This window comes from Buteo buteo, chromosome 4, assembly GCF_964188355.1.
Source record: "Buteo buteo chromosome 4, bButBut1.hap1.1, whole genome shotgun sequence".
Lineage (NCBI taxonomy): Eukaryota > Metazoa > Chordata > Aves > Accipitriformes > Accipitridae > Buteo > Buteo buteo.
In genome coordinates, this window is record NC_134174.1 from 48,841,523 (window position 1) to 48,865,764 (window position 24,242).

A 24,242-nucleotide genomic window follows, 5' to 3' on the forward strand; every position below is an offset into this window, starting at 1 on the left:
TGAGGAAATAAAATAGTGAAATGAATGCACATGCAGTATTAATTTGGAAAGAGTTGGGATCAAAATCATTGTTTTGCAATCAGAGTTTTCTTTGCTTGTATTTGATTTGCTGGTGTCTGTGCAGTACAATGTAAATACAGAAGTAACAACCACCTCATTGAAGAAGGAATCTTTAAGCAAAAAAAAAAAATATCAGAGCTTATATGCTAAAAAAAAAGCAGTTACTGTTTCTAGCAGCTTTGGTGGACTCTTACTCCTTTATGTTAGCTGAATAAGTTCTCTTATCAGATTTGTGAATCTGAGTAAAAAACTTATATGTCACTGTCTCCTTGGCTTTGAAAGGGATTTGAAGTTAAGACTCTGTCTGAAATTTGTGATCATCAACAACTGACCAGTATACCTCTAAAGAGGATGTGACTTGTAGATCAGTATATCTGAGTTCTGTTCTAGGATCTGCCACTTTTGAAATACCTTTTACAAAGTCAAATCAACCTGTATCTGTATCAGAATGTGACCTGTTGTCAATGTTATTGTGTAGACAGAGAGCACAAATTCTGCTCTAATGTGTGCTTGCAAGATCGGTGTGACTTTAGTAGGCATACAGATCCGGTGGGGCTAGAGTTTGGCCTGTGGCTTTCAGGTTTTGGGTATCCTAAAGGAAGCAACTAGAGGATTTGAGTTACTATTAGCTACTGATAGATAGAATCTGCACACTTTAATTGTGGATGATAGGCTCTGTTCTGCTAACAGCTAGAAGAAGAACGTCCTTCACAAAATCACACAGGCATACGTGAATTGCATTGTGTTAGACCAGCTTGTCTATCCTCTGGTTTCTACATGGGCCAATTCCAGCTTTTTTTAAAAGAAAGTGCCAAATTCTCTCTATAGCCTGTCCATATGAGACATTTTTCTCTTACCTACGTTGGTTTGAGCTCTGCTTAGTCTGAAAAGCAGATGAGTTCATGCTGCTCTGTGAGTGTGTGGAAGCAACAATCCTGTCTATTGTTACTGCAGCTCATTTAATTAGCCTTTCATTACTTTTAAAATCCATTTAGAGGCTTGCTCTTCATAGCTTATGACAACGTGTTCTTCAAGTGAGCATTTATCTCTCTCTTGTATAGTACTTTTTCAGGTTGTCTGATGTTTTTTTGTGGCCTGCCTCTGAGCCTCATCTGCTATCTCTTCCTTTCAGAGAGGGAATTATCAGAAGCCACTCATTTCCCAGCTAAGAGTAAAGGACATTGCAATATGCTCCTTATTATTTTCCACCATACTGATGATATAGTCCAGTGTTTGTCTGCTGCACACTGGACAGAAGTTTTCTTTGAGTTCCATGGTGATGCCTAGGCTGATAATGCAAGTATGAGCAAGTAAACACATCTTGGTGATAAAAGACAGCCTGAGGGTCTTAGGCTGTCAGTTGAGATCAACATATTACACTCATTGTCATCTCTTGGGAGATTTCTGTAAGTCAGGAGACTGTATTCTTCCCAATATATTGCCGTTGAACATTAATACGTGGCTGTTTCCTATTAACATAAACATTTGACTTACTGCAGGCCAACCACTGGCTGTGCACCCCAGCTTTATTTTCCCAACATAAAGTGATTAAACTGTTACATTATGCCTTTGAGTTCAGAAGACATAAATTGAGACTGGAGGTCTGGTTGGATTGTAACACAGCTTTCCAAGGTCAGTGGTGGAAGCTCTTCCACTGGAGTCATTAAATACCAAAATGAACAAAAACTTTGAAATATGGAGCACAGGGAACAACCTTGCATTGAGCAGGGGATGATGTGGTTTCCTTCTAATCTTTCCATCTCTATTTTGTGTCCAATAATATTTACTGTGTAAGGAATATATTTATGGCAAGGTTTAATGGGCCAAATTTCACTCCATCTGGTTTTATCTGGGTGGCAGCCAGTTTACTGTGAAGTCAGTGTCCATAAAGTGTAATGAAGGACTCCATGGTGTAACTGCATTCATATGTGGCTAGGGTTATAGTTCCCATCAGCAGCTTAGGCCAGATTGTGATCTCATTTATTCCAGTGCAAATCCAGAATAATTCCCTGTTGCTACTCCTGATTTACATCAATTATTTTAAGATCAGCCTGGCCCAGTATAAATAGGACTAAAGATTTTTTGGTACCATTGCTGCAAAATGTTCTCTCCTGTACTTACTGAAAGATGCCATGTTTTCTTAACAGTTTTATGGTTAGAAACCTAGCTTCAGATTTCTTCTGGAAAAAGACAGGGCCAGCTGTGTAATGCTCCCCAGTATTATGCTGGCACATCGCTTCAACATTACCCTGCTCCAAAGGCCTGTTTTTCAAGCACGCTACACCTGGCATATCATTTAGATCAGAATGAAGCAGTACCAAATCTAACCGGTTACGTGTTTTCTCTGATTTTGTGTTGGTGTAAGTGAGCTTGAGAAAGTGTGGAAAACCAGCCACTGAAAACAGCTGCTGAATCTCAAAACCTCTTCCAATGGTGTGTTAGATCTACATCCTTAGAGATCTCACCAGTAATCAAACTTCTTCAGTCTGCTTATAGTATGAGGCTTAAGCAAGCAGCAAGGCTAGAGGGAGAGAGAGATTTCCTTTATGTCATGAAGTTGTTTTCTCTGGGGAAAAAAAAATGTAAGAACTCTTACCCAGTTTCTTTGTGGGCATATCTCAGCCACAGCAACTTACATACTGTGATGACAAGCAATGTATAAATGCCTTCTGTGCACAGAACGGCAAGAGAACCAGTTATGAAAAGTGGCAGACCTGATTCAAAATGTAAAAATGAAGAGGAGAGGTTTTTAATCAGCTTTATTTCTGGTACTGTCCTCACGTCCTCTAGCTGCAGGGGCAGTGCAGTTTGGTCCTAGCATGTAAAGATTGGGGATTTTCCTCTTGCAACATGGAACTGCAGGCAAATGTGTGCAATACTGCCCTTGCTCCTTTGCAGGTGGCCACTGGCATAAAAATTGAGTGAACAAATTGCTTCTTATACTCTACTAAAACGTTTTGTGAACTAAGACTTGTTTACACACCCAACTGACCAATATGACATCTTGTTGCCTGCTATACCTGTGCTGACATCAGAGCAAAACATAGATGCCAACAGAACCAGAACTTGATTCCCTATGTGTAAAACGAGCTCTTGTGTAAAGCCCCTTGTGCAGGCAGAGGGAATATCTTTTATGTGTCTCAAGTTTAACTGAGTGTCTCATCTAAGCTGGGTTACATAAACCAGGGGGCTTATCCAAAATTTTTGCAGATTTTATTTCTTTAAATGAAAGTATTCTATTAAACGTGAGTGAACCAAATATTGCACAGGCAGAAGGAAGCCTAACGAGACAAAGAAAAACAAACTTCCTATAATTGAGTCATGCTGGAAGCTTTTTTTACCTTATGTCGAGAAGTCTGAACATTTACATTGGTGCAGATGAAAGGAAATCCTGCTGGAGGAAAGGCACTCCACTAGAGCAGGGGGGTCATGAAGAAATGAAGGGACTTCAGGAATTCATGAAGGACTGCATTCTGTCCCAGTGCAATACTGTGATTTTACAGCAGGGATCTGTGTCTTTTCTACAAGTAGAAATGCTTGGAATTAAAAAAAAAAAAGGATTTTGTTTTCTGAAACGGGAGGAGACAATCTGAAGTCAGCTGACTGGTTCTTTTCCTGTCTTTGCTAGCAACTGCCTGTGTCATTTTGATCAAACCACTGTTTCTCACAACATCTGTGTCTGGGTCAGTGAAAAGGGACATAACACAATGCTGTCAAGCTTAGCTGTTCAGGCTGTGTATCTGCAGTGGGTTGTAAGTTTACTGGTAGGGAATGCCGGATTAGGATATTTGTTCACTCATTGATCCCTGAACTTTTTCCAATGAAGAAGTGTTTCTCCATCAAAACAGCACTTAAATACGTTTTTAGAGACTATATGCTTACTTGCTTTTTGGGGGGTAATTTTTCATTAGTTGATGCAGTCTGTGGGCTCCCATTGGTCTAGAGAGCACAGTTTGAAAATCACTGGACTAAGGCAGCTTTTGTGGTATGATCAGGGAAGACTACATTAGAAGCACTCTCCAGAGAGCAAGAATGCATCATTTTGTAGCAAAAAAATGAATAAGCTCACTGCCATTTCTTGGTCAGGGTTCTGTGAATGCTAAAAGGAGAAAGATCATACTGCTAGGAGGCCTGATATACCAACTCCTTTCTTCCTGCCTTTAAAAGGAACATGATTAGGAGGAAACTTCAGGAAGTTACTCTAGGTGGGATGATAAGGAAATGGTGCTATAAAATGTTGAATGTCCATGTCAGCTCTGGAACCAGAAGAGAGAAGGATGACAGTTTCAGCATGTTTCCTGTTGTGTTGTGGAAGGGCACTTCTGAAATTCTTGTCCCTCCCTAAGAAAACTTCTTTCTCATTTAAATCACAAACCATGGATTTTCCATAACTAATTTTCATTCATAGTTTTGTGATGTTCAAACCTTTCAATGCAGTCTAATTTTCTATACAACTAGTGTCTGTAGTTTTGTGAGGTCTGTTGATAACACTGTGCTGTGGTCATGGTTTGGTTTGAGCTCATAGTTTTAGTGGTCACTAGAAGCATCAAAAATGCCAGGTGGAGGCAAACCTGGGGGACATATGTACGAAGTGGGCCCAACAGCTCAGGATTTATGTCTTCCTTGACACTGTAGAAGAAGGTGGAAGGTCGATACAGAAAGCAACTATGGGGAAAAAAAACCCCTTCTTGACCACATAGATGATAGCCATCTGCTTTAGTTCTCAAAGTGCAGGTTTAGGTTTCAGGGAAAGTTCTGTTACCTATCATAATTCCAGATGTTCTAGAGGTGCTTGGTACTCTAAACAGTACAATCTCACTAGGTTCAGTGCCACTTGCCTCAGTGAGTCCTGCAGGCTCTGCCTTTACATGTATTTCCTTTTTGTCAGTTCTGAATTGACCTCCTTTCAACTTCACTGTATTAAAGTGAGATAGGATAGGATATAGTTCATCTATCCTGCTTGTTATCTCTCTACTCTGAGATAAGAAAGCTGGTCTTCTTGGTGTCTTCAAACAAGGTGTTTCCTGTGATCCTACCTTGAGCAAAAAGTATAATCTTAACACAATTTGCACTACATCATGTTCAGGTTCTAAGCTTATTGAGATGGGAATAAACATGACATAGCAGTTTGTGAAGACAGGAAAAAATTGTTTTTTAACACACTGGCCTTTATTAAGCCTGATAGTTTCAATGCCAGTTAGCCAGTAGATGACCTATGAAATAGTAAATATTTTGTGAATTAATACAATTTGTGAAGGTTGCACATTAATTTTCCAGTTAAATAGATTACTTCAGTGAACTAACAGCACTATTGATTTCAAATGGACTCACCAGCAAGTGCATCTTCATTGTTTGCTTTCCCAGCTGGATGCCAATTTCTAGTCATATTTATTATTCATAAGTACTTACCATATTACTACGGGAAGAAATTATTTGCTATTTGTGCCCATATGGTATAGCTTTTGGTCCTTGAATGGATGGCTAAAGTTTTTAAATGTTGGGTTTAACAACTAGCATTGTTTGTACATGACAGCACAACTGATTGTGTTTAGGAAAACAAAGCAGTATATCTGGATCATTTAAATATTAAAGAGGCTTAAAAGAATTAGAAGAAATACATTAGTGTTGTTTACTCATTCATTGACTACTCCAGTCTTTTCTGTGTTAAGAATCTTTAATATTCTTCACACATATATCACTTTACACAAAATTCTGTATGAGTTTTAATTCATTTAAATATTTTCCACAACACTGAGAAGTTCAACAACTAGCTAGTACATAAAAATCAGAACATAGAAATGACTCAAAAGTGTCCATGTTAGCAATTGCACTGAGCATAGTTGGTAAGACAAACAAGTAGTAAAAAATTTGGAAAGTCTATTTGGTTGTTAAAATTATTTTCCTGTAAATACTGAAAGAGATTCTCTGCAGTCAGATGTTTAAACACAGTTTATAAAAAAAACAGCAGTAACTTAAAAATGAGCAAGCAAACAACAATGTGTAACTACTACAGACTGACTAAATTTCGGGGGACCATTTTCCTAAATTAATTACCTTACAGCTGGCATTTTGTAGAGATGAGAAATTTTGAGATCTAGATTAGAGCTACATGTATTTCTAAATAATTACAAAGACAGATGGTTAGACAAGAATTGTAAGAAAGACAAGGAATGTTGTGCATTGATTAAGCTCATGTCAAAAATTCTGTTAGTTGCCCTGGAATACACCATTACTTAATAAGTAGCTTGGTAGCAGGGTGCAAAGGATATTTCTCTGCTTTCTTCTTGTCTTTGGGGCAGGACACACAGCCATCTGTTTTTAGCCTTAAGGAAAAACATGGGACTCTTCTCCCTGAGCCTGTTGATCTGAGCACTGGGTGAAAGAGTCGGAGTCAATGTACTGCCTTTCTCCTGCTCATTCCCCATCCCTCTGCCAAGTACTAGGGGAGAAGCAGGCATGTACCTAAGAAATACCAGGAGCCTGGGCAACCCTGACAGACTGGGAATGGTTATTTTTGGTACATCTAAATGATGAAATAGAGAAGAGGATTAATTTAGCTCTTGCAGTTTGGAAAACAGACTCTCCCAACTACTGTTAATTCTTTAAGATGTGTAAATAAGAATATACACAATTTCCAAAGGAGCAGAGGTGCCTTTTCTATCTTTGCATAAATGCTTTGAGCTGGTTCACATACTTTCAATACTAACAGCTGGGATTTTTCTAAGGGACCAAAGGAAATCTGTGATTTGGAGCTAAATCTTACAAAACGGACACTGCAACAACTAACATTTACCACAGGAGAGGAATCCAGAAACCCCAGTGTATTATCCAAGTATCTCCACCATGGCCAGAAAGAGTTGGGTTCCACAGAACGGGGTAAAAAAGTCAGCATGTTGAAAAAGGAGTCACTTTGAGCTATGTACAGGGAACCAATCACTGACCATAGAGGTTGAAATGAAGCTCCCACTCCTTTCTAGGGTTTACATTTGGGGAGGTAGTTTTCTTTCCCTAAGCACTAGGGGCATGTTCCCCCACTGGGCTATCTAGAGCTGTGCAGGTGAGCACTGAGCATCTCCTTAGCTTTGATGAGTGCTGTTTCAGCTGGTGTTTCCATGTGAGGAGGCACTCCTTTCCCTTCCCAAGAAGTGCTCTCTGCAGAGATGACTGATCTGGACGTGGGGATGATGATGTAGAAGTTGGTATCATCTACTTGATATGTCTGTGGGGAATGGCAGCCACCACTGGTCTGTTCCCCAATGGTAAGAGCTCTGCCCAGTCTCTTCATTATGTATACAAACTCTTCAGCAGCCCCAGATGTCACAGCACTGGTGAGGATTATTAGCCCCTTCTGAGAGCCATACCTCTCCCCTGCCAGGTGGACAAAAAGCATCAGAAATGCATCAATTTTCTGAGATTTATTTGCATAAAGGAGCAAGAGAAGCCAAGATAAAACACACTTCATTCCCTACCTGCTATTAAAAACCAAAGAAGCTTGGAAATTTGCTTTGTACCTATGATAGTATTAAAGAACTTTTTACACTAGCCCAGCCTCTATACTGTAAAAAACACCTGTCATACTATGTGGTGCTCTTGTGCCATCAGTTTCTGGTTATGAGCTCCAGCAGCAGGGAGGCCAGCTCATGGTTACTACTGCTGGCTCTTCTGTGGCTTTGACTTTTACAGGAGTTCTAGATCCCATCAGAGGAGTGGGATAGGCAGGTGAGGAAAGTGACATTTTCCACTGCTCCAGCAGGAATACTCAAAGCTCAGCCAGCAGCATCTTCAGTTTCACTCTCATTCCTGCTGTAGGAACATGCCTGTCATAGAGCTTGGCCTGCAAACTATGCAGGTGGCGTTTTATGAAATTACAGTTATAGTGGTTTCCCACAGGCTTTTTATAGTCTATAAATGGAAGCTGTTGCATGGCCTTTGTCCCAAACCCTTCAACAAATACTCCTTTATTATTAGGATCTGAGCCAAGTTATCTCATTTTCTTACATAAACCAGCTGACAGGAGTAGGAGGTTTTTTGCACCTTATTTTCAATATATCTGAACACACTAGATACTTTTTGAGAGCTTAGTTCCTTTGAAAAAGTGGCCAGTCTGTCATAACTGGGACCTGATAACTTGAAAACTACTCTGAAGTGCTCTAAAAATGTAATTCTTTAAGTAAGTTACAGTATGACATATAATTCTCACACTAAACTAAGAGAGGGGCCAGTAGCATGGTAATTAATTTTCACACCATCTTTGCTCTTCTTATTTCACTATAGACGTAATAACCATTAGAAGACCCTTTTCATAGAAGATATATATAATACAGGACCAGATCCAGCTCCTTTGAAGTTAGTGTGAGTCTGCCTGTTCTCTTTGATGGGCACTGGAATGTGTCCATAGTAATCATATCCCTTAGCACAGCCCACCTCTGACTGCCTGGGAAAATAGATGGGCCCTGCAGCCTGTGACAAAGTTTAACCACTTTAGCATGCTCCAAGCCAATAATTGCAGACACCATTGTGACACCTTTTTTGGTACTGTCTTAGCTTTAAAGGGGTAAATAATTAAAACCAATCTTTCAGGCTTCTTAGCACTCTAACTGCACTTTATGAGCACTGAAGAGCTCTGTTTCTGCATGTTGCAGCATCCTTTCAACTTCCACGAACAGCAAGGCAGGGAGTGGTGTGTGTGGGGGGGAGGGGTGATACATTGCCATATGCTCCATACTCACTCAGATGTGCAAAATTTAGAGCTTTTCTTGCTCTCTTGCATTCTCTGGACAAACTGGGCTATTGTGGGTGTTTTCATCTACTGAAATAGTGGATTACACAGGTAGAAAGTCAAGAGCTACATATAAAACTAGGTGTGAGTATTGGAAGAGATATTACTAGAGGTCTAGGCAACACAGGAGTTATTTTTAACTTTGGCAACTTTTCAAAGCAACAAGTCACAAGTGCTGTACACAGTATTCAGCTAAACTCCTGGGGACCAGTTTACAAACCTCTGTGCCTAACATACCCCATTCCTAGGAGTGATAAACTGTTACTTACAGATGGCATTGAGGGACATGGCTGAAATGAACATTTTTATTTTTACATCCTCCGCACAGCTGGAGCTAATCGTGACAGGTTTTTTCACCAAATGAGTTATGGTGCTTAATGGCTCACTTGAAAATACACAAGGAGGGACATCTGAAATGAAAAGCTACTCTAAAAAGAAATAGTCATTTTACCTTTGAGCTGTGTCTGGGTCCATATTTCCTTTACTGAGTCACTGGGTCTGTCGTAAACTTTGTCCAAGAGAATTTGGTGTCCTTCATCAAAGAAGTATGAACATAGGATTGCTATGGAAGTGGTGGACCCTCCAATATTGTACCTTTTCAAAAATTAAAAATATTAAGGAAACAGCTGAAAATTTGTGGCAGACAGTAACTCTCCCTTCCAAGTATTGTTCCTTAACATCAGTATTGAAAGGGCTTATGGCTACATTTTGGCACATTTACATTCATTCTCCCCTATCGGCATTTGCACATTTATCAGAGAAACAAAATCTTGTCTAAGAGTCTCGGACTGTTATTGCCCACAACTGACTTCAAAAGGCAAACATAAAACTGAATGATCTATTTTTTCTTGATTCAACCTGGAAAAAATTCAGAAAGTAAGCAAAGACTCTTAATCTGCAGAGAAACATCAGATTCTTGTTATTCTTCTACTCTGAGTAACACATGCTGTTCCTGACATAGGCAGCATGAGTAAATACCTAAACCCTAAAATATAAATGTAGAACCCAATTTAAGCAATATATGTTTGTAGAACTGTTGTCTTCTTATTTCCTGCTGCACACAATGAGAATACTTGGTGTTTGGCACCTTATAAGATCAGGCCATTTCTTTTTGTGCCTAAAGATTGTGTTAGCTGCTTCATTTAGGACAGTCATGTTTGAAAACTGTGGTTGTAGTTTAATGTCATACCAGTCTCTGAAGATTAAATTCACTGAAGAGCCTAAGTGTCATTGGAGAACCCCTGCTATGAATACACACAATGGAATACCAAATTATTTTTTGTCTGTCACTTTTCACTAATACTAGAGCACATACAGCACTGGAAATGTTTGTAATTTGCCCACTAATACAAGATAGATACAGTGCTTTCCTGTAGGTGATGTAAGGAGTGCCTGGCACAGACATTCCAGCAAAAACCTGCTAGAAAATGAGTTTTGTTCAGTTCAGTCCATAACTAAATTTTTTTCACCTCCAGAAAAGGATTAGACAATCCAGAAGGCCTCTGTCCCAAAGAGTGAAGCTACCTCTTTATTCTGCAGCATTTGGGAGCTGTATGCTGGATTCACACTGTGACTGGCTAGAACTGAAATAAGCCTCTTCAGTGTGTCCCAGATAGTGCTGTGCTGCCAGGAGGTCCTGATGCTGCTGCACAACCCAGGAGGCAGCTAGACCCAGCAGAGCCCAGTTTCCCACAGCTGCCATCATGGCTGAAGTCAGTGGCAAGCAGGTTGCTAGAGGCAATGCTGGAGAGCTCTTCCTGGGACTCTCTTGCAGACAGTGAAACTGTAGAAACTTTAGTCAGTAATAATGACTGAGCAGTTGAAGAGTTTTAGCTTAACTTTTGGAGCCAAGTACTTCATTACAGACTTCTTGTGTGACATTAGGGAAGCCATTTAGTTTAGCAGTGTCTCTTCTCAATACTGTGAAGGCTAAAAATATGAAGTTCATGAGTGGCACAGCTGTTCCATGAAGGGGAACTATTAGGGTGAGAGACATGCATTATGGTTAATCCCATGCAAAACTGAAATGATGAAAATATGAAGTTCATGAGTGGCCCAGCTGTTCCAGGGAGGGAAACTTGTAAGATGAGAAACATTATTCATTATGGTTAATCCCATGCAAAATTGAAATTATCAGCCTTGCCTTAAAATCACAAGATTGGTTTAGGGACAATTTCAAAGGTTATAATATTTGGGGTTCTCTTTTACATGCCTTCAGAGACTGGGTCTTTTCTGTGCACTCAAAGGGCTGAAAATATATTAAATATAAAAAAGCTCAAAGAAACACAAGAAAAAAACTATAATAAGACCATTTGGTACCTGGGACATGATTTCACCTTTGCTTTTTTTTTGACCCTGGCCCTGATATGAGTTTTAGCCTGGGAGAAAACTGGGGCAAGAAAGATGAAAGTTCCAGTGCTATCTCAAGTCTATTGGAAGAGAGTGGTGCCTTTACTGAATTTGAACTCAGTCATGGGTGTGTTTTTCTGGTTGCTGCCCTGCCTCCTCTGTGCTTACACAGTGAGATCTCTCTCTCTGCTCTCATAGCCATGCTTATCTTTTCTTGCACATGCTGCAGATCCCAGAATAATATTAAGAAGATTACCAAATATTGAAAGGCCCATGTTGACAATGGACATAAGTGGTTCTAGCATTAAAAATGAGTTCTTACAAAGGCCTTCTTTTCTTTAGTTGATATTTTTAATGTTCTGGGCTCACAAACATTACCTCTTGACCAAAACAAGGGAATGGCTTACCTAAATATTGTATGGGAAATGTATATTTGTCATATTCATCTGCTTTGGTAGATGGCAACAAATAGATCCATTTTCTGGCTCATAAGATTTGGAGCATTGTTGACACGCTGGCGTGTCCAACAGAATTCTAAGCTGAAAGCATGCATATGATGTTGTAGCTTGCTGCAGCAGGGTCTAGGAGTGATACAGTACCTTTAAGCCACCTTTGTGCTCTGTGCACAAGAGTCATTCTGTACAGGGCTGGTTGCCCAGGATAATTTAGCACTGCAAATATGGCAAACTAGATGTTGTAACATAACCTTATGCATGGGCTGTTTTTTTGACTGTTCAATCACTTGACCACTGCCCGCAGTAAAAGATTTAATTAAGCCATATATATATACAATTAATACAAGGCACATGCGGAGTTAGATTAGAAAGAAAACAGAGAAAGAAAACAGATGTGACATCCAGGATCGTGTTCTGCAACATATTCCTTAAATTTGCCCATTTAGTTCTAAACATCTCAAGTGATGGTACAATTTATCTTGAGATATACTTCCAGACTGTTATTGTTTTCCTTGGCTGTTTTCCTTTTCTCATTTAATTGCAGCAATGTTAGCCTGTAAACAGGACAGTAAGCCATGTAAAGCTAATTCGCTGTTACAAATAAAATGCTGTTTTGAAAGAGCTTTGGTTATTTGCCATTCAAAGGTTTACCTCATGTCTATGATTAATGCATCTGTGTGAACAATTTTCTTCCAAACATGCTCTACCAGTAGGTCGGACACCTGGGTTAGAAGTTCACAGTCTCCAAACATATCGAATCTCAGATAGCCAATGTTGTTTTCAAATACATTTGTGTGGAATGAAAATTTAATCAGATCTTCGAATACTTCTGGGGGAGGGATCTGAAAGAGTTTGGAAAAACAAAACAAATCATTTTCTGGCACTGATAGCTTGGCACAAGATTTAAAAAGAGTTACGTGGGTCAATTTTAGTCCAGGTGGGACATATGTGAGGAATATGACCAAGTTTGAAGAACATAATGAATGATATTAAGATTTTTGCATATTAAACATAGGTTAGCATTGGCTGCTGCATTGTTTGCCCAGTATAGAGTGCATCAATAGCATACCCAGAATCTGTATCAGGCACCTATTTGTCAAGGCTCAGTTTATTTTCCAAAAATACAGGAATTTCCTTGGACCAAAGAGGCTGAGAAGGCTATAAGAACCAGCCTGCAGCATAGGCCACTATCCCAGGCATGCCACCCAAGCCCCCTTGTTTCCTTTAGCAGTTCTTTCTAAATAAGGCACTTGGGACTTCTATAATCTCTTGATTGGCCTCAGCTGACAAACTGTGGCTGGCTACAGGTGAGGTTGGCCCCAGCTACTCTTAATGAGCCAGCCCCTGTGACAGTGAGGAACCTGATGTTGGGCATGTGCTAGGATACTCATGAGGCAGACGTGTTAAATCTCTTATATGGTGGCCATGTGCCTGGAGTCTCACATGTTAGGCTGTGATTAATTTCATTTTGGTTAGCTTATGTTATTAAATGGTAGACATTTTTTTAATAGCAATGTGTAGTCAACTAATAAAGTTATCCTAGTAACCCCTACATGCATTGAGACATAGCCTGCTCCTATTGCCAAACTTCTGTTTTCCATGCATGCATATGAAAATGGAAGACTCTCCTTCAGTTTAAGGAGATAAGGCTTTGGGATATATGAGGCTTATGTGACCTTCAGCCATTTGGCCTTTCTCCTCTGGGTTGCTGTGAAAATTATTTTATACTTGCTTTTAAACCAGTTGCCCTCTGCCATAGCTCAGCCCCAGACAATCCATACTTTTACACTCAAAAGTACAAGGAGTCAGCAATGAGTCTTCTGCTAAAAGGTGCTCTCCCAGCCTGCAATATGCCACAGGATTTGGGAGGTATTTGGGCTTTCTGCAACTGTAGAGGAGTCAGGCAATCTTCTGTCCTACATGTAGTGCTCTGGCCTGGGGTTGCGCTCCTGCCAAAAGCAGGTCTGCCACAGCAGAAAGAGAGTTTCCAATGTGTGTGAAAGCAGCTGTATTTGACACAGCTCAAACACTTTACCTTTACCTGGGGGAAAATTACCCACCAAATCACACTTCTGGCTACCCTGGACTGCTTCATCATTCAGTGCCTTCTGTATGCCGAAATTTCAACCATTAAAAAGCCCTGTTGGCCAGTAGTTGTTGATCTGACGGTAAAACAAACTCTACTGAGTCCTTTTCTGTACCCTTCTTTCTCACTGTACCTTGTGTAAATAACCATTGTCTCTGGACTGTAAAAATATCAGTCCAGCACTACTGAGTTTGTCATTTCCAATCCACTTCCCAGTGACAGCAATGCTACTTGATCTGCCCACTGTACTTTGATTAACAAATCACAGTTTTGAAGAATATATCCAGCATGCATTGCATTGTTCTGACAGAGCTTATATCTAGTTCAGAGGTACTGGTCCCCCCAGGAGAAACAAGTCATCATTCATTGGTAACATCTACAAATAAAATTGATGTGTTACTCACAGCCACTTACTAATGATATTTTAACTGAACACACAGATTTCTTAGCTCTGTCTCCAACAATAATTGCTAGATGCATACCTATAAGCATGTTGATTAAGTACAACCTCTCTGTCTATGTCTGGTAAATTTTTTTCTACTTGTTCTTTTACTGTGCTGCATCACATCTTTGTTAACTGAGGACTTCAGTACTTGCTAGCAGTGTTGCTAACTCTTGGAAATTCATTACAGATTTGAAGGTGGGCAGGTTGCTCTTAAAACCTCAGGTCTCATGGGGTAAAATGTATGTACAAGGATTTCAACTCTTCTTCACCTTCATGGCTGCAGGAAAAGGTATGAAAGTATATCTATTCTAAAGGCTCTAAGACCAGAAGTTGGATGAAAAGCATTCAGAATGTAATTTGGGGGTGGGGGTGGGGCAAGCCTCCTATTTTTTAAGCAAATGAGGGAAGGAGGCTGGGATGGACAGGAGAGAGTTACTTTCCTAGAATACTGCAGGTTCATGACACTGGCACATGGACCGTGTGCTGCTGGTACCTAAGGAAGTAAGTCTAGCTTCAGAGAGCAACAGTGTGCTCTCCTTTGGAAAGCAGGGCTCTGTTTGCAGGCCAAGGACAAGCTGGAACAGGATGCAGCTGGAAGTAAGATCCTTCTGTTCAGTTAGGCAATGTTTACATACAAATGACTTGATGTTAAATATAAACCCTCAGGTGCCTTAGTAAGAACACTATAAGCAATGTGGCTAGACTAAAGGATCTCCAAGCTAACACCACTTAAGCAAAGGAAGAATTGTTTTTTGTTAACCATATAGGGTCTCCAGCCCTATTCTGCAGCCTCCTTTCACAAGTGAGTGGCCTAACTGGAACAAATGATGTGACACAAAATAGGACCTAGAATGCTGCCCTGGGGCTCATGCATGGAGTTTCATCCCCAGTTCTGCTACCGACACATACCCCAACCATGGGCAAACTACTTTTCCAACTGTGCCTCTCTTTCCTCTTTTCTCCCCTTTCAACCGTCCCCTAAGTTGTTTTGTCTGTTTAGATGGAACCTGTATTTTCCTAGCTAATTTTGTGCTGACCATTTTAATGGAATTCTGATTTCTATTAAGCTTGCTAGTGCTGTCAACTGGCAGCTGTTAAAATATTATCAGCCAACACTCTTGAGCCATTGCAAATCCTGAGACTGCTTTAAGAACCAGGAGATCTTGGGGGCTATGTGGCAGGGTTACGCCTTTCTTTCTCAGCATAACATTTGGGTTCCTTGTGTACCCTCACAGGCTGGAATGGAAACGTCCATCCTAGTAGGTCCTCCAGCTCAAGGACTGAGCAGGATCAGCTATATCCCTGACAACTGATTCTCACATGCTCTTAAAAACACCCATATCACTGGGTGATTTCCAGGCAATCCAGTCTAGTACGTCACTAGCCTTACTATCACAACAATGTTTTTAAAATCTAGTGTAAACAGCTAAGTTAAGTTCACTACTTTCTACAATTTAAGTGCATTACTTCTTGGCCTTTTTACCATGGACAAGGGAACAGATTATTCTCTTCATATTGGAAATGTCCTCTTATATATCTGAAGACTGTTTTCATGTCTCCTCTCAGTTTTCTTCTCTCTGGAATAAACAACTCAAATCTTTTAAACTTTTTCAAGATGACTCTTATTCAGTTTTCTCTTTACTCCTGTTCCTCTTTTCTGCTGTCTCCCCACTTGAGCCACATCTTTCCAGAAAACTTTTGCCCAAGACTGCACATAGTATACTCTAGCTGAATTTTCTTTAGAGCTGAATGTAGCAGAAGACTTCATATGTCTTACTGATTATATTCCTCCTTATCCATTCCAGTTTGATGATTATTATTTTTTACTGTAACAACTTGACTCTGCTGACTTGTGTTCAGCTTATGAAAGCAGAAGAACCCATATACTTTTTTACAGGACTCCCCCTAAACAAGATGTTTTCCTCCCAGAGTTGTGCAGCCAATTACTATCACCCTAGAAACTGTGTAAGAACCCTGCATGTGTTCTTATTTAACCTCATCCTGCTTTTCACAGATCATTTCTTCAGTTTTTCCAGAACTGTAGCTTTGAATTCTAATCCTGCCCTCCATTGCACCAAGACAGCCAGGATGGGGGGGTTACCACAAGCAAAAGCTGAGACTGTGGGACAGTGCTCTGGAAAGGATTAAAAGAGGTTATTTAAGGCTCTCAGTCCCCATTGAGGGAGTGCAGGGCAGAGTGAGAAGCTGCACTTTCACCCCGCAAAGGGTGGCACTGCACAGCGGTGTGTAAGCCTGCTCTGACAATACACAGCTTGCAACATACTCATTGCAAGACAGTGAGCAGTTATTTTCTAGTCAATGTCCTGGAAGTTTACATTTGAAAGCAAAATTTGAAAACATGATTCATAGCTAAATTTTGATTTTCATCCAAAACGCACTGGAAATCCTTAAAACTAATGGCCAAATCTACTGTAACATTAATGACAATGGAAAAAAATGAGCACAAACGGATCTCTTTGGTGGGATTGTAACTGGAAATGTAGCTGCATTGAGCTTGAGTATCAGGATCAGAAGATGAAGGGTACTAGAAAAAGAACAAAAGTGATTAACAAAGTGTCATTCTTTTCTGCACCAAATACAAGAAGCAAGCATGAATTGCAAAAGGTGAAGAGTCAGTGAGAGTTAAACATGAGACATTTTTTTTTGGCTTGCATAAACTTGTATAGTTCTACTGATTTTGCTGTGGTTATGTTGACATAAATCAGCATTGTATGGGCCCACAACAATTTTTTCCACCTGTTAGCAACAGATGTAGCAATTTGACTATCTATCTTGACACTTTGAGGCTGAGCATTTTGATTTCACTCATTAATGAAGGGACATAAGCAAACTATACCCCTTTCTGGTGAAATATCTGTTACTATTGCTTCCTTCAGCAAGTACAATACTCTGCTATAGATACATATTATTCATCTGGGAAAAGGAGGACTTCAAATGCAGGAACAATTTCTCTTTATAAAGGATTCCTTTTTGTCCTTTACTCTGATCATCGTTTTCAGCTGCTTATCTAAAACATTAATACAAAAATTCTCTTAGGTGTGAAGGCTGCATCAAAAGCATTTGGGCATTATCATGGGCCCAAAAGAGACACTCAGGGAGACTTTTGTCACTTAAAATTGACATTACACATTTGCCAAAATCAGGCAGAAGTTCTTCCATAAGTAGTCTACAATACTCAGATATTCAAGAACACAAGCGTTTCAGTATGGAAAGGAAGGTATGACTGGAGGGAGGGAGAGGCAAACAGAAGAATAAGAAGTAGGGATTATTGAACTGAGCATCAGCAAGTTTACAGAGCTCTGCCTTATAAGCAAAATGCTATTTTCTGAATCACAAACAATATATACAATATTTGCCTCTGGGAAGTCTGACTTTGGAAAGTGGCATTTATGCAGCAGAGAACTCTGGCTAATATTGACCTTGCTGCTGTAATAGAGGAGACATATTCACTACCCCGTATTATGCTTCAGCAGCTATTCTAGTGTAGCAGTCGCAAAGGTCTACATGCATTTCACTTGTCTGTCTCCTATGTCCCATCCCATCCTTCCTGCAGTTATTCATCATCACTTTCATTTAATTATGTTGGATCTGCTTCACTGTCAAGGTCATTATCAAGAAAATCCCACTGTCAAGGGAAAGGGTGGCTTGGAAGTTAGGTAGCACAAGAGAAAAATGAGCTCTTAGGTTTTTGAGGAACAAATGTGATACAGGTTAGAAGAGCCACTACATCCATGTATAGGACTGTCAAAAAAAAAAATAAATTACAAATGCAATTAGTGCCATCATGTAAGCTTCACTGTAATCTTAAGACATTTCCTCTCTGGGGTATTGGTATGGAGTATTCCTGAAATGTTCCACCGAAAGTACCTCTCTTGGCTCTGCAAAAGCAAGGCAGGAATGAAGGTACTCTTGCTTCCCAGTGCTCTGTGGAATAAGTGAATTTTCTTTCATCTCTATCACTAGAAAAAGCCTTTACTTCAATGACTTCAGTATCTTCATTCACTCACCCTCTTTTGCCTTAAAATGTCTTAACACCGCTCTCTTGTGTCTCTGTCTCCCAATTTTCTCAAGCACTGTGAGGGAATGCATATGACTTTGGAAAGTATTTTAGCCTCATAAGAGATCCTCTGCTGTTTATACATTATTTCCCCTTGAAGAGATCTCACATTTGTCCTGATTTTCATCCACGCTGATGTGATTTCCTTCTTATGGGTGTATTCCTGACCACTTCCAATCATTTTGCTTGACAACGAACTGAGGTAAACAGAGGCATTAATTAGTATAATGGTATTTCCTCACTAGCTCTGTCAGGATCAGAATTTCATGTCATGTGACAAATAAGATATTTGTCCTGTACATCCTCTTCTCAACATTCAAGGTCTGAATAAAGTAAGTAAGGTTTGAAGAAGTAAAAATAGCCAACAATATCCATTAACAGCTTCAGTGAAAACAGTGACTAATTTGCAAGATGGGCCAACTTTGTAGAATGGGGAGACATTGTGATGTATCACTACTGGTATGTTGCTAATAATTTAGCAGGATACTCGGTCAAAAACATCTTTAGAGCGAAGTTTTCTACACCCAGCAAATGTAGGAGGGAAAGAGATTGATGGAATAGAAAAATCCTTTAATTAATTATTTCCATTTAAGCTTAGAGGCAAGAATGGGGCCAGCATCTTTTGTTTAACAAACTTGAAAAAAATGCACTCCCTTGGCAATGATTAGACTTTGTCCTTAACCTTAGTGTTGGAGATAATACCACAAAGGTCATGCCCACTTTAAATCATGCATGCCAAAAACTTCAGAGAGTGGAAGCCCACAGATTTCCTCCCCCAGGAAACATTTAATAGTTACCTGACACTTGGTATACTCTGGTTCATTGCAAAGGCAAATGCATTCTCTTCAAAAAGTAATTTTATGAGTCCCTGGAGAAAAGATGTCTCTGATATAGCCATGCTAAAGCAGTAGCCAGAAAGGAGCTAACTTCATCCAAGAAAGGGATCAGGTTATCCTAACCCTGCCTTTAATTTGAAGATGGAATTTTAACAAGTGCTCCTGGGAGCTCCCTCCAGCACAACAATGAACAAAAAGGATTGCCAAGGCAGACGAGTGTATAAATACCCAGGCTCAGAACAAAGCACAGACTGTTATGCAAACCACACAGCAAGGGCAAAAGTAGATTATTAAAAATCAATTTTTCCCTGGGGTCACCTAACTTCCACCCAGATACTTCTTCCAAAGTATTTCTAGGTCACTGGGAAACTGTCTGATGCCGAGCATGAGATACAATCAGAACAAATTTCCACTGTCACTACCAAAGGAGTTGTTTGTTATTCTGGTATAATAGAAGTCAGGTACAGCAATTTTATAGACAAAAATCCATTAAAGAGTATATGGCTGTATGTTTTGCTGGTGTATTCATTTACTTTAGTCCAACCAAATTTTTCTTAAATTACAAACCTGGTTTGTAACCAGTGGGTTTCTGCATTAATTTATTACAGCTTGAAAAGCCATAGCACTGAAAGAGGGGAGATCACAGAGACAATGAGATATCTTTTCTCTAACCATGAAGCCTGCATATTTGCTTGTGGCAGATGGCAACTGAAAGAGATTCACAGCCTGAAGGTTGCTCCCAAATGCATGCATCCAGAACTACCATCTACTACCAAAGCTACTACCCTGACTTGCCTTAGTGTCAGAGAGCGCTCAGCCTCCAAAACCCACTCAGGCGTCTCTTCTGGGTACAGGTAAATCCTGGTGGGTTTATGATATGGGCTAGAAACAAGATATCTGACTCAATGCTCCCATTCTAGCTGGTATCAATATAGATGGGTACAAGAGAACTATACCTGTTTTGGCATGATCCCTGGGATGCTGTCCTTGGCGTGTTCAGGGATGTAGAGTAATTTCAGGTGCTCATCATCAGAAAGAGCTTGCAAGTTGGCAGTCACCTTCCTGGCCAGCTCCTCTTCTGTATTAATCCTTTTATAACTGTCTTTGTTGATGTTCTTGGTGAGGTTGGATGCTATAACAGTCCCAATGTCCACAAAGGCATAATTATCTGCCACAAGCTTGCCTACAGTTTGCAGCGTCTGTGGCACCCGGGCACGCAGGTTGGCAATGTGCTGAGCTACAGCCAGGGCTTCACTGGCCTGGAGGGTGATGTGTGGCTCCACCCCAGACACACTCCATACTTTGCCAGTGACTGGGCTAAGCACCACTTGGCTGGGGATGGAGGCATATAAGGAACTGTTACCAACACGATAAATGCCCACTGAGAGGGAACCACCTACTGTGGGCTCACCAATAACTGTGGCCCGGTGTAGATCCTTCATGGAGCGAGTAAAAGCTTCAGCTGCTGAGCCACTCATATGGCTTGTTAGGATGTAGATGTCCTTGAGGGGGCCGTATCTCTTGCCGGTGACTTGGGGGAGAGTCCACACCTCTGTGCTGCGGGAGGTACTACGATCAAATACAGTGTAGAGGTGTTGCCGAGGCTCAGGGTCAAAGAAGTAGGAACAAAGTATTGGGATGGCAGTGGAGTAGCCACCTGTGTTATACCTCATGTCAATAATCATGGCATCCGTGTCCACCAGCTTGTTCCATACCATCTGCAACAGCTGGGGCCCAATGGCCTTCACTGTTTCTGCCTCAGCCATCATATCAAAGCGAAGGTAGCCCAGGTTGCCTGGCAATATCTCAATTTTGAACAGTGCCTCAATGATGTAGCTCAGCTCCTCAGGACTGGGAATCATGTTGGGAAGCTGTTCTTCTGGTATTGGTTCCACATGGCTGTGGAAGACATGAAGCCGATGGTCCCCCGAGGCCTCCTGCAAGTCACTGGTAAGCTGGGAAGCCAATGTCTCAAAGTCTACAGCTGATCGATAGCCTCCTTGGGCCCGTTTGGTGCTGAGCATAGCACTGGCCTTAACAGCCACTTCCGGGATGGCATAGTGAGCCTCTAGGAGTTGCCCAGTACCCTCCAAAAGTACTCCCATGTTCTTGTGGAAAGCTAGCACCTCTTCAGCCTTCTCCAGTGCATCCTCAGCTAACACTATGGCATCAGGCACAACTCCTCCGCCCATCCAGCTTTCCCCATGGTTGTCAATGAAGTTGATAACAGGAACTGTGATAGTTAGGCCACGGGTTATTCCCTGCTCAGGCTGCAGCAGAGGAAAGGTACGGGTGTGTGAGAGGCTTCCCGCTGTGATCTCACCAATCAGTGTGGCACGGCCCAGGGACTGCATGAGGTAAGCAAACTCCTCAGCAGCTGTAGCAGTGTGGTGGCTGGTGAGCAGGTAGATGCCACGCTGAGCCCCATAGGGCTGGCCCAGCAGTTCTGCCTGGCTGTTGTGCTCCTGTGTATGGTTGGTGCGCCTGTCATAGGTTGTGAAGAGATGGACAGGGCCGGCAGCAGGATCTTGGAAATAGGAGAGTAGCACAGGCACGGCAGAGGAGGAAGGGCCTCCAGGGTTGTAACGTAGGTCCATGATCAAATTCTCTGTATTTTGGAGGGGCTCCCACACTTTGTGGACAATGTAAGGTCCCAGCTTAGCAAGCACAGAGGCATCTGCAAACTCATCAAAGCGCATGTAGCCAACATTGCCTGGCAACACTAACACCTTGAAGACAGTATCCACCAAGGCATGCAGCAGTTGTTCATTGTCAGGTAAGTTGGCTGCCACTGCAATTGGCTTCTCGGCAGGGGGGGCAGCAGCTTCACCTGGCATCATGACTCGGACCAACAGGCGGGGGTCTTCAGATAAGGTCTGCATCTCAGTGTTGAGCTTGGTGGCTAGGTCCTCTGCTGACTGCACAGAAGAGAAGTCAGAGGCAACGAGGTGCCGCAGCAGCACTGGCACCCGCTCCACTAAGCTGTAATAGTCCTTTAATATGTTTGTGAGGTGGCTTAGGGTGTCAGGCACTGCTCTGCGCACTGCCAGGATGTCCAGGGATTTCTGCAAGGCTTGCTCTGCCTCAGTAGCCACACATGGCATCACCCCACTCACCTCCCAGCTCTGTCCACCCCCACTCAAGGGGCTCACAGATCGTGACACGGGAACCATCATATAGAAATTGGTGGGGCCAATACGCAGCTTCTGGATGTCCAGTGAGCCCCCGGCTGTCTTCTCCCCGACAGTGATAGCCCTGTTCATGTGCTTGAGGATGTAAGCCACATCTTCAGCCACTCCTGTGGTGTGGCGGCTGATCAAAACAATGACATCCTTGTTCTTGCTGTACCTCTCTCCCAACACCTTTGGCAGTGTCCATATCTCTGTAGTGGTGTTGGAGGGCCGATTGTATACAGTCTCAACATGCAGCATCTTGTCTGCTTCATGCAAGTATGAGATGATGAAGGGGAGGCCAGAAATCTGTCCCCCAGTGCTGTGACGAAGATCTATCACCAGGGCAGATGTCTCTATCAGTGTCTTCCACACCTTGTCCACTAGAAAAGCTCCAACTTTCTGCACAACTTCCTGTCCTATGATATAATCAATCCTCAGGTAGCCAACATTGCCCTCCAGCTTGTCATAGGTGACTGCATGCTCAACAAGACTCAGGAGTTGTTCACGAGTAGGGGAAGCCTCAGCTTCTTTTTTGGGAGCTGCATGTGGTGATGGCTCATAGGAGATCACCAGTCTTGGGTCATTCAGAGCACCCTGCACTCCAGCTGTCAAGACACTGGCCAGCATTTTTGGATCTGAGATGTCCAGGATCTCCCCGCTCTTGATTGCTTGTTCAATGGCTTCTTGCATTCCCACTAGGTTTTCAGGATAGCAGTAGTTATCCAGAAGGACTTTAGCCATGTCCAGCACCAGCGTTGGCTGAAAGATTTCCTCAGCAGATATGCTGCACATGATCAGTGCTGAAAACAGGAAGAAATGTGTCCTGGTCATTTTGTCTCTGTATGGAATAGAAAAGAAGGAAAGAAGTCACAACCTCTTCTTTATCAGGTTGAATGTACGTCTCTGATGAGTCTCTGTTTGTGAATCACACTGAAATCCCTGTGTTGAATCCAGGTGCACTGAACAGATAAAAATCTTTTATCTGCATTAAACCTTTAATCTCATTAAAATGGAGTGCATCATCTGAAATGCACCAATAGATGAAGTTCAGCTCCTTACTACTTCATAGCCCTCTTATGAAACAGTAATAAACTTCAATCATCAAGGAATATCTTTATGGCAGTTAATTGTTTCCAAAAGGTAATGCATTGCCTATTATAAACTGGTTCTGGCTTATCCTGACAGTGGATTGCTTAAATGCAAAACTTCGATTTTATCTACAATCAGAACAGCAGTCATCCAGTCTTTTACCCTTATTTATGAAAAGCTCATACCAAGAGATTCTTCAGTGACTCAGTTGTATCAATATTTAATATTTTTTCAAAAGTTGTTGACGATACATTGTCTTTGGTGTTTTTCAGTCTGAGCTGCAAAGGACTGTTCTTACATTCTATGACTAAGGGCTCCAAAAAAGGAACTGCAGACATTTAGAACAGCTCATAAAATCCAAGGTAATGACAGCCTGTTAATTTCTGTGCTGAGAATTGCCAGCATTTTAAACAGGACTTTGAAATACATTTGCCTCAACATAATACAGCTAAATCTGAGGTGACTTTAATCTTCATAATTTGCACTCAATTAGGATTTACTTGTAATACCATTGAGTAACATATGGTCATGTCTGATGACAGCTCCCAGCCAATAGACTTTAGGCTCAACATACCAAAATAGAACATGGGGGGTTGTTTTCTTCTGCTCACAATGTATTTGAGACCCTATTGTATTAAGAGTTTGAAAGAGGATCAGAATATGTGGGATGCAGCTGCAGGCTGTACCCATGTGAGTTGTCAACATTCAGAGCTCCAGTATGACATGCCAAAGACATACAAGAACAGATTCTTGGCTTTAAGTCTGAAATGAGTTGCTACCCCAGCCATTCTGCTTGCTGGAGGTAGCTGCAAGAATAGACTAGGGAATCTGGGAATAGTGTGGTTTTGTATTGCTTTCAAAATGTCACTTGTTGCTACATATGAATATATGT

General features: G+C 41.3%; 1 protein-coding gene across 1 annotated transcript; it reads right to left on the bottom strand.

The window, feature by feature from the left end:
• Nucleotides 1-7,099: 7,099 nt before the first annotated feature.
• On the bottom strand, nucleotides 7,100-23,092 carry RBP3 (retinol binding protein 3). Its single transcript, XM_075026923.1, has 4 exons — nucleotides 20,045-23,092; nucleotides 12,295-12,485; nucleotides 9,291-9,433; nucleotides 7,100-7,428 (listed from the first exon to the last, which is right to left on the bottom strand). The coding sequence occupies exons 1-4, from the start codon at nucleotides 23,090-23,092 to the stop codon at nucleotides 7,100-7,102; spliced, it is 3,711 nt and encodes a 1,236-aa protein (XP_074883024.1).
• Nucleotides 23,093-24,242: the final 1,150 nt, after the last annotated feature.